The 11,424-nt window shown below is 38.9% G+C and overlaps 1 protein-coding gene across 1 annotated transcript in view; it reads left to right on the top strand.

Moving 5' to 3' along the window:
• Positions 1-11,424, top strand: part of LOC123876891 (microtubule-associated protein Jupiter-like) — a 196,842-nt gene continuing 185,418 nt past the window's right edge. The window contains exon 1 of the mRNA XM_045923292.1: positions 1-244. Coding sequence (XP_045779248.1) covers positions 186-244 — 59 coding nt within the window. The 5' untranslated portion in view covers positions 1-185. The remainder of the gene's footprint in view (positions 245-11,424) is intronic.

Here is an 11,424-nt window from a genome sequence, read left to right as displayed (position 1 = left end):
GTTCGCTTTATAAACTCGCACAAACTGGCACGTAGAGTATTAAAAAAGAAGTATTTTCAAAGTATTTTGACATACGTTATTATTAAATTTTAGTGTGAATTTGTTATTATTTGTTTTAGCTTTAGTAACGTGAATATTTTCGGTTTTTGTGCGAAATTTTAGTGTCGTTTGTGTTTTTTTGTGCAATGTCGTCCACACTCATATTTGTTGGTCTGCCGGAGGATTCCAAGAGCTCTATAACAAAGTAAGTTTGTTATATAGCTGTTTTATTATACCTAATTTATTTGTTATAAGATGGGGTTGTGTCCATGGCTATGGCCTAGATCTAGAAGGTCATATTTGATTTAAGGTGAATAAAAAAAGCAGGAAAATATCGTGAGGAAACCTTGAGGAAACCTAGATGCCTGATAATTCTTTCACCTTTAAAAAGGTACATTATTCCAGATGTACATAGGCAATACATTATGTTGTTCAACCGGAGCAATGTCGGGGCGGGCTAGTAATATTATGAGTAGGTATCTAATAAACCTACAGTATAAAAAAAGCTTTAATTTTCCGTTCCAAAATATCATCAGACTACCAAGTAGGTAAGTAGGCTCATTCAAATGAATGATAGCTTTTTTTTGTGAAAGCATAAGTTTAATAAAATTAAGTTTCATAAAATAGAGGTTTTATCTTATACTTAACTTTTCAATTTTATTATCAGTAGTTAGGTGTTACATTTCCCTTTCGAAATAGCAGCTTCTTTGTAGGACCTCATCTTCACTTTCCATCAAGAGAGAGTGAAATTATGCTTATGAGCAAACTTATTGCTTAAAAGTTTTATGCCTTTTATGGAATAATTTTGCGCAAGGAAACGCCAATATGGATTATGACATTGAAGCAAGAGCTTTTGCACACGGCGACCTTTGCACGTGCTGCAAACGCGCTTAATTCTGCATACCCACCTACGCTTACGAAATCATTATGCAGCGTTTGTGAGACATGACTCACACGAGGCTACGCGCATAAGTGTGGGGCTCTATAGGAGAGAAAAGTGCAGGCTGTGCTTTATCATAGTGATCATCATTATTATCAACCGATAGACATTCACAGCTGGGCATAGGTCTCTTGTAGGGACTTGCACACCCTACAGTCTTGCACCGCCTGAAACCAGCGGCTCCCTGCGATTCGCTTGATGTAGAATGTCCAGCTAGAGGGGATCACTCAAAACGCTGCGCTTTCCGGTGCGAGGTCACTATTCTAGCGCCTTGGAACCTCAATATCTATCGGTTTTTTAGGGTTCCGAACCTCAAAAAGAAAAACGGAACCCTTATAGGATCACTTTGTTGTCTGTCTGTCTGTCCGTCCGTCCGTCCGTCCGTCCGTCGTGTCTGTTAAGAAACCTATAGGTTTGACCTAGATCATGAAATTTGGCAGGTAGGTAGGTATTATAGCACAAGTACAGGAATAAATCTGAACACCGCGAATTTGTGGTTACAATATCATTAAAAAAAATTAAATGTGTTTGAATTTTCAAAGTAAGATAACTATACGAAGTGGGGTATCATATGAAACGGCTTTACTGTATATTCTAAAACAGATTTTTATTTATTTTTATGCGTAATAGTATTTGATTTATCGTGCAAAATGTTGAAAAAAATACCCCAGCACGGAACCCTCAGTGCGCGAGTCAGACTCGCACTTGGCCGGTTTTTTCATACTATGTGCCCTGCCCATTTGCCACTTCAGCTTTGAGTAAACTGTCGGTTACTCTGATTCAGACTATGGATGTCATTTCTCAGTTGATTATGTAGAATTCCAAAGCTCTATCCACTGGCCACTGAGTGACTCTGAGTTTTCTTATGAGGTCCACAGTTGGCGACCATATCTCGAATCCATATATCATCACTGCCAAGTGCTAACACGCACTGTGCCTTGTTCCGCCGTCTTTAGGTAATTGCAAAAAAAACGCGTATGCGAACCGAACAACTGAAACCACACGGTTCGAGCTGGCAGGCGGCAAACCGCCGGTTCTACAAGACAACAATACAATTAATATAACACAACAATCTACAATACAATACAAACACTACAATACGCAACAACAACAATCAATCTCTATATCAATTAATAGTGTTGTACTCACACACACACACACACACACACACACACACACACACACACACACACACACGCACACACACACACGCACGGCTGCAAAATTTATTGCGTGTCTTTGAATCCCTCGCTTCGCTCAACATTCTATTTTTGAACCACGGGCATAGCGAGTGTTTCTAAAATAGAATCTTAGAAACCTTCACTTGCTCGGTGTTCAATACAAACACTCGCGCCAAAACAACTTTGCAGCTTTATATAATACATAACAAGGTATTATTTGAACCTAATTTGTGAGCAACGACAAGAGAATAATATAGCTAAACCGAAGGTTACCCACAGATATAGGTATTTAATTAAACTAAAGCGGATAATTTCAATTACAAGAGTATTTAACTCTGGCGCCAGGGTGCCTTTAGCTTCTAGGATGTGGTCTTAAGTCTAATTGAACGTGTGGGTTGCACCAGATTTATTTGTACTTGCAACTGGTGGGTGGTAGGCGGGCTCGCTACCTTGACTCGCCCGGATAAGGAATACGATGTTGTTATGTTTTTGTTTAAATTGGGCATTGTCTCGTTTGTACTAATATAGTAATTGGACCAGTAGTTTTCTATTACGTAATAGACATTTAACTAAAAATAGACTATTCAAATAGCTAGGTTTCCCTTTTAATTTATTAGGTAACTAGCTATAAAATATTCGCTATTTGTGCCTCACTGTATGAGGATGGCGGAGGCATTGCTCTTATAAGGAAAGAGTGCGAATTTCGTGAGTTTATAAGTATTGTGAGATGAGATATAATGTGGAGACTGACGAATAATCTTCGGAACCACTGCAATTATTTGATTTGAAGAATTCTTTCATTATTCCATATGGATATAGCCGGGGCGGCCCACTAGTAGATAATAATAAACCAACTGCAATTTATTATGGCGACATCTACGTACTGGATACATCTAATCTAGATATCTTTAGTAGGGATTTCCACAAACTACGATCTTCCACCGCTTATCGCCAGGTATCGATTCGATTCTCGTTTTATTTAGTGGATAAATAGGAAGAAGCATTGTCGCTAGGCAAACAGAAGAATTTTTTTTTCAACTGCTAAGTCTGCTAAAGCCCATAAGAGTGAAATATATTATGTACCTATATAGAATTGGTAATGTTAGTGTACCAGTTAAAGGAGTTACTACCTACTACCTTTTAGGATTTGCTAAAGACGAGAGGATAACATTATTAAGGTCTTACTGACTTTAATCCTAGCCTTATTTAAAGTTAAATCAGTGTTAGATAATTCCGTCATAACTAAACTAGGTTACGTAATAGGATTACTGGGAGCTCAGACGTGACAGGAGTGTAACTGGATAGATTTCCGGGAAGCCTTGCAGTCTTAGCCGGCGACTGAGGGCTGGGGGCAAACGCATAAATCCGCCTTGAAAACAATACTGATTGCAGGGGCGCGGCGCCGGCTTACACTCCTGTTTAATTACGCAGTCGCTGCGAGATTTTTTGAAGGGAAGTTGAAAAGCGTCGTTTCCAACCGGGAACTTGACATAGCTACTATGTACCTCGTACATGTAGACACCATTTCAACCCACGTTCGATTTGCTAAAAAATGTTTAAGTGTTATCACCAAAAATATAGGAATAATTTATAAAATGATTCTAAATAAGTTTGCTACGGACCAAATAAAAACTTACTTAAAACTTTGGACCATTCCAACATAGGTAGTGGCCATTATCCATGACTCTACCACTGGTTGACCAGAAGTAGATTCTACGGATATTTGCATATTTTACCTGAAACCCTGAAAGTTGTATTATCTAGTCAGTACGGTTTTAAGACCGCGACCCAAAAAGAGGGGTGTTATAAGTTTGACGCGTGTATCTATGTATCTGTGTACCTGTCTGTCTGTGGCATCGTAGCTCCTAAACGAATAAACCGATTTCAATTTAGTTTTTTTAGTTTCCTTATAGAGGTTTTTGTGTCGGGGGTTTTTAAATTTTGAGTTATTAAAATTAGAGGCGTACTACACACAACCCATATGACCTTGTTACCACGACAATGAAATTATGATAATAGTGAAAAACCTAACTCCAACAAAAGAACAGGGCAAAAGCGCTGGACAAATCGTGTTGCTTACGCATTTCTGCAAGGTTTTTGCGATTTGCTTACCTTTTAAGCAAACTAAGGAAAACTAAAGAGTCTGTCTACAATGAAAGATGACGAGACAGAAGAGTTACTAGATTACCAGGAAGCTGGCGTCTGGCGGGTACCGGGTGCAAATAAATCCGCAAACAATGCAGATTGCTCGGAACTCTGAAGCGACGCGACGGGGTGCTACAATGCTTTTAATTAAAATAAACTAGTCCATTATTTTGAAATAATGCTTCGTTACGACTATTCAAGATACTTTACAGACGTAAATAACGCTTGAGTACCTATATTTTATAAATAATAGGTAGTTAGGTTAATTTTTCTGAGGTTCAATAAATAAACTAAGGTATACTTAGTAAATAAAATATAATAACTATAATTTGAGTATCTCAGGGGCGATTCCACCAACGTAAAATGACGAGTCTTATCCGAGAGTGAATTTGATATTTTGGCAGGTTTTCAATACAAAAACTGTCATTACGCCCAATTTATTCCTCAGTTAAATCGACGACGACAACATTGGTTTTCATCAAAATAGACTTCTAGATTAATATGAGATAATCCTCATAAATTATTATTAACACCAGAAAAGGAGTCATGTATCTCTGAGCAAGTTTCCCGCATGCACCATCCTTCCAGTCTCGCGCACATACTACTTTGACATTTAAAAACTTTCAATCATAGCAAAATAATATACTTAGCACACGTAAAACTACAATAATCAGGCAACACAACAGTAATAATACTAAATTCCTACGTACTTCAATACACACTGTCGTAATCATAAAGAACACATATTTTACTAGACAAGTAAACAAACCAGCCCTCGTGCAAAACGGTGGATGCTTGCTATTGACCTTTTAGCCACGACCAATGACCACTTTGACGTTTAATTAGCAACAAAGTTGGGTTTGAAATATGATTCAACTCTCCTACCTGGTCAAGTCTCCCGGACTTCCCCTAAGTACCTACTAGGTATATTATTAAGCGATATCGTTGTAAAACCAATGTTTCGACGACAATAAAACGATCATTAGCACATCAATACTCACATAACATATCGTTTAGAATGATTAAAAGCTTATGAGAGTCACGCACGTTCGCCGCAAACAATGGCCGCCGCGGCGCTCCCTCGCGGAAGCTGCGCTATTACGTGCTCCGCTACTCCGGTGCTCGTCTGCCGCCCTGGTATTTTGGGCGAGGTATTTCGTATTATTATGAGCTATTTTTGACTACATTTACTGTTTAGGGAACATAATAATTATGGGTTCTAAAAATAATACCTACTTACTTAGTCATTGGAAACTTTAATTAGTTGTGATTGATCCTCGGCAACCTGGGCGGTCTACTTGGCTTCTGGAGCGAGCTTGGATGGCTGGAGTGAAGACTTCGGCGGGGAGGGGCAACGCACGCACAACAGACGGAAACGTTTAAGTGCGGAAACCAGCCCAGAGAGAAGATAGTTGTGATTGAATAGATCACAAAATATATCAGACTATAGCTGACTTCGTTCCCGACTCTCTCTAAAACTCATTGATTTTCCGGGATAAAAAGTAGCCTATGTGTTAATCAAGGGTATATCTAAATCTATCACCATTTCTTTTAGCCAAATCCGTCCGGTAGTTTTTGTGTACAAGAGTAACAAACATCCATACATACATATATACTTAAATACAAACTTTCGCGTTTATAAGATTAGTAGGAAGTAAGGATTACAATAATTTATTGTTCATCACCGAAAATGCAGGAAATGATAAGTGTAAATATGTGTAGGTACATATATTTAAATAAAGGATAGTAATATTATATTATTATTTATTCTAAACTAATTTTCCCAATTTAAAAAATACAATCTATACTAATAAATAAAATTGGAGCGTCTGTCTGTAATTTCGAAATAACTACCTCATATTAAGCTCATATGGTTATTTGAACGATACCATAACTGAATCACACGTTTTTAAAATTTTTGTCTGTCTGTCTGTCTGTCTGTCTGTCTGTCTGTCTGTTTGAAAAGGCTAATCTTTGGAACGGCTGAACCGATTTTGACGGGACTTTCACAGGCAAGTAGAGGATTGACCAGGGCGTAAAATAGGCTACTTTTTTAACCGACTTTTAAAAAGGGAGTTGTGTTTTTCTACCTATGTACACCGAAATCTCCGAGATTTCTGAACCGATTTGCGTCATTTCTTTTTTAATCGATAGAGGAACTTTGCGACATTGTTTCATAAAAAATTTGGAGTCCAACTCCTCAATCCTGATGCTGCAGGGGATCTGACCAATCCACGCGGGCGAAGCTGCGGGCATCAGCTAGTATTTAATAATAGGCGACATGTTGCGGTGTCATAATTCATATCTACCGGTTTCGTACCTTGAGTATCTTTTATACTCCTTTTATACCTACTCACAATACTTATACATATAATTATTTCTACAAGAAATATTTTGTCGAAGGCTTACTTAATATCCTAGTTATCTACGAGTAGCTTCATTATTATACTGGCTGGGTATGGCAGAACCTTATTAAAAATACACCCAATCGAATTAGGTAGGTATACTTACATGACCTACTAGTCAGAATGATGTAGTCTATATTGTAGGTGGTATACGTGACATATTTTAAGCTTTACGGCGTTGCCTAGATAGCTTACTTGCGTGTAATGTCTGTATTTTACTCGTATAAATTAGAAACCAGGTTTTGACACAGGTGTGATGCCCCACTGACATCCCTGTGGCTTATACGTACAGTGGCCTGACCACTTTTCAACGAGTGACACATCTCGGTCAATCCATTTAGGCCTGGGCAGACTAAACGGTGCGGGTGGCCGGTCACACAGACCGCGTAAGCGATTTGTAAGTGTGAAGCCACACGATGCGTTGCGTCGGCGGTGCGGCGCCTGAGCGGTGCCGCTGTATCATCCTACATAGATATTGGATCTTGGGATCAGTGAGACCAAGCAGGGAAAGCTGGTGCGTTGCAACGCCATACTTTTTGCGGGAGCGGCAGTGGCACCCAATACTCAAATACACAGAGGTGCGGCGCACCGGAGACGCATCATGTGGCCTCAGACCGAGAACTACGCAGTCCAATTTTTACCAGCTTTTGGAACTGCGTGGGATGCCGTCTAGCTATTCACACGCACGCACTTTAAAAGTGCGCAAACTGGCTTGTGCAGGTAAGCTCTAAGGTACTCGTAGGACCATAGTTTTTAGCTTAATCGTAAGAAGTATTCTTGTTTTTGAAAATTCCCATGTTTTTGGCGATAACTCAAAAACTACTTTTTGGATATAAACGCTTTTATGATTCCATAGCAAGGCACCCTGTAGTGTGTAAACTGTTTCGCCATGTCCGTCTGTTTGTCCATCCGTCCGTTTGTCCGTGGTTTAGCTCACAGACTATAAGTACCTACTAGAAAGCAGTAATTTCTAGGATCCGTGTTGGACTTGTTACCGTCTCTTGTTCTGTCTGCCCAAGTCTTTAGAGTCTGGGTTCATTACTTTATACACTTCTTTTACTGGAAATCCGCAAGTATGGAAGTAAGATTTTCTGAAATAGAGGATTCGATGTACATTAGTCTTGTAAACTTTCTGTTCGGAAAATGGGAATTGATAGTTCAATTATCTGTGCGTACCTAACATGAGTTTTCTTGATGTCAAATAAATACTTACCCATCTTTTCAGTATTAATCAAATAGTTAACGACTGCTTCACATTATTTCTAGTCGCTGGATCCAGTATATTCATTCTAGTGCTAGAATAGAATGTGTCATTGTCTTCATCTTTATTATACTCTATATATACCCTGTTAAATTGTTATTAATATGGACTGTGAATAACTGGATTGGGTGTCTTAGTTATTCCAGTCGCGATATAGGTGAGCGCACTGAATTCCAGACTATATCTTAGTCTCAGCCGGTAGATGCCCATTGCTGAACATAATCTTATAGGATCTTCCACACTCAGCGCTCTTTTGCCACTTACGTCCAGAATCTAAACTCCATTTTATTACACTAATACTGGAATCATTAAGTGCAATTTTTCAGCTCCTACAGTTCTGTGGCCTAAAATTTTGTAAACGTTTCCTACTCTATCGCTTTAACTCTTGTGAGACAGAATTATGCGAGAGCAGTCCAAAGGGAGCACCACCTTAGGTAGGTACTTACCTATATTTTTCAGGGCATGTGACCAAATGAGTCTGACCTGATGCTACTGGAACAATGTGGACCAGCCATTATCTATTTGCGGATCTGTCATGCGGATGGTTTTTACTCTTATCTGGTCATGTTTAGACAAACGCGTTAATTAGCTTGTCAAAATAGAAAGTGTTGCTTCTACGTAGTTGTTTAAACAGTAAATTCATCGATATCAGATGGCTAAGCCGATTGCATTGTTGCTTCACTTGCTATAGTTAACAGTTGTAAAGGCTGTCGTGTCTTGAAGGATCGTGATTGTTCGTTCGCCCCATCTTGGTTACGATATCTGTTAATTAATGGTCTCGATAGAGTACCTACGTAGAGAAATAGATAGTGTCAATTAGAGAGTGCAGTTGATAGAGGGGGTTTTGTGTTTGTTTCGGGCTACAAATTGGTTCGGTGAGTTATAAATTAAGTAATGTTTTATTAGTTGCTTCCTAATTGTTTTCGAGATAAGGTGTTACTTACAGTTTAATTCAATGGTAGTTCATATACAAGGTGAGCGGTAAAACGTCAATTACGTACAGGTTTATTGTTAATATTTGAAAAAACTATGATAGTTAGAACAATGGTTTTATCTTTCCTGTCAAATATATGTATTCTTCTATCGACCATAATCATTTCAGTTATTTCAGTTTTTTCGATCGATAAACTTTGGAGATAAGGGGGGCGGACCGGTATTTTTTTCAACATTTTGCGCGATTAATCAAAAACTTTAGTAATGCGTAAAAATAAATAAAAATTTGTTTTATAATACGTACAAGTAAAGCCCTTTTATATATGAATACCCCATTTGGTATAGTTATCTTTCTTTGGAATTTCAAACTCCAAATTTCCCCTTTTTTTAATTAAATTAAAAATAATTTTCGATTTGTTTTGATTCCAATGATGTTGGGCTACTATTTGTTTTTGGAATAATCGACTGAGACAGACAGACAGACGGGCGGAGAGAGGAAAGTGCAACCATAAGGGTAACCCTAATACTAAATTCTTTCTATGTACGATGCTACCTACCTAATTAATTTATTGTGACTTTAAGTTCTTCTAGATTTCTTATACGTACTTACTTAAGTACTAATAAGGTAAGTTATGAGCGACCATCCATCACGGGAAGTTTAATAGCTGTCACATACTAGTTCTCATTCGCACCTATACCAATATATAACTTCCTTTTGCACTTTACGAGTTTAACTTTTTATTTATCTACGTGAGATAAATTAAACTTCGATAAATTAAACGTTAATTATTATGAACGAGTAAACTCACTATTTTCAAATAGGTAGGTAATAAATATACCACCTACGAGTACTTAAGAGAACGCAATTAACGCTCTTAAAATGTTTGTACTTAACCTTTTTTAAATATTAGGCCTGTTTTGTGCCAGGATTGGGGACATTATGGAGAACTCTCAGACATGCAGGTTTTCTCATGAAGTTTTTCCTTCACCATTAAGGTCTCGGCACACATATGGGATCGGAAAGGGAACGTCACCGTATCGCCTCGAGCCGTTCAGAATGATTTGTATTAAACTCCCTACTGCAACGCACACTAATCGGAATCGTAACGTAATCGCCTCGCCTCGGAACAGGCTCCGAACTTGCAATTCCCGCGCTTACGGCTCATCGTCCCCGCGCTTACGGCTCATCGTCCCCGCGCTTACGTCTCTCCGTACCCGAGCTCACATCTCCACATCTCCACCAGCGGGCGGCGAGGCGTAAGCGCGGTGTCGCCTAGCCGTAGCCGAGTTGACGTACAGGCGCTGCTGATACGCTTTCGTTACGTGCATACGGTAGGTTGACGCCTGGTTGACAGCGCGGCGAAAGGCGTTACGGTTACGATCCCTTTCCGATCCCATATGTGTGCCGAGACCTTTAAGGTGCAACACGGGTCTGCAAGCGAAATTCCAATTTAATTTGGTTTTTCGCAATCTGTAAACTAATACGACAAAGTAGGCTTATGGCACTTTAATTGCGCTGATGGCAAACCTCCTCACAGGTTTATATAAAAATCTTAACTTGAAAGGGTCCAGTTTAAGAAATTAGTTATAGCATCGACTAATTTGTGAGTAACTCATGCCAAACTCATTATTTTGACTAATTTCTTAAATAGAACACTTTCAAGTAAAGATTTTTATGTAATCCTGTGAAGATGATACTGCCATTGTCGGAATTAGAATGCCATAAGCCTACTTTGTCGTATTAATTTACAAATTGCGGAAAACCAAACCCGTGTCATGCATCTTAAAGCAATCTTCCTATACTTTAATCGAACCCCGGACCTCCCGTCGAGGCCGACGTCTTTACCACTAGGCTGTCACCTCTAAAATGTACCTACTAAGAGTATACTGGGATATAGAAGTAAGTAGATACTTGCTCTGACCGTTGCGCCAATTACTGCGCTCAAGTAAAATCCGCTGTTGACCTGTAAAAGTACAGAGAATAGCTTTTACCATTACCATTAATGAAAACGCAATCCCGTAGCCCGTAGGCGTTAGACGTACGTACATGCATTAGAAGCAGCCCATGTAATGACTTACCATCTATGTAAAGTCGGCTTCACATTATGACGCTAAAGCTCGCGAAATTACTCAAACTAGAATGCGAGCTTTCTATGAAATCTTTGAAGTTCCTCGTCGTGAGCTACTTACTCTCACTGAAAATGTCTGTCTATCTCGTAACAAAAGATTTTATGAAGGTAGGTATATTATCTTTACTAGAAAGTGAGTGTGTGTGAAAAACTGAAAACTGAAAAAAAAATGCCAGTGCATGTTATAAGCTCGCGATAACCATCTCATTATAGTAATATGTGGCTTTTATATTTCAAGTTCATAGACTCTTTGATAATAATTGGATAGGTACCACATATCTAACAGACTTTGGAGTTCCTTTGACCTTTTCGTTTCCCCCGAGCATTGAAGAGCAGGTTAACCGTCGGCTAAGTGTCAGCATGTGCTGTATGTGAAAGATCTAGAAGCCCA

The sequence above is a fragment of the Maniola jurtina genome, chromosome 22 (assembly GCF_905333055.1).
Source record: "Maniola jurtina chromosome 22, ilManJurt1.1, whole genome shotgun sequence".
NCBI classification, from domain to species: Eukaryota; Metazoa; Arthropoda; class Insecta; order Lepidoptera; family Nymphalidae; genus Maniola; species Maniola jurtina.
The sequence above is the reverse complement of the archived record's forward strand: the minus strand, read 5'-3'. Positions and strand labels throughout refer to the sequence as shown.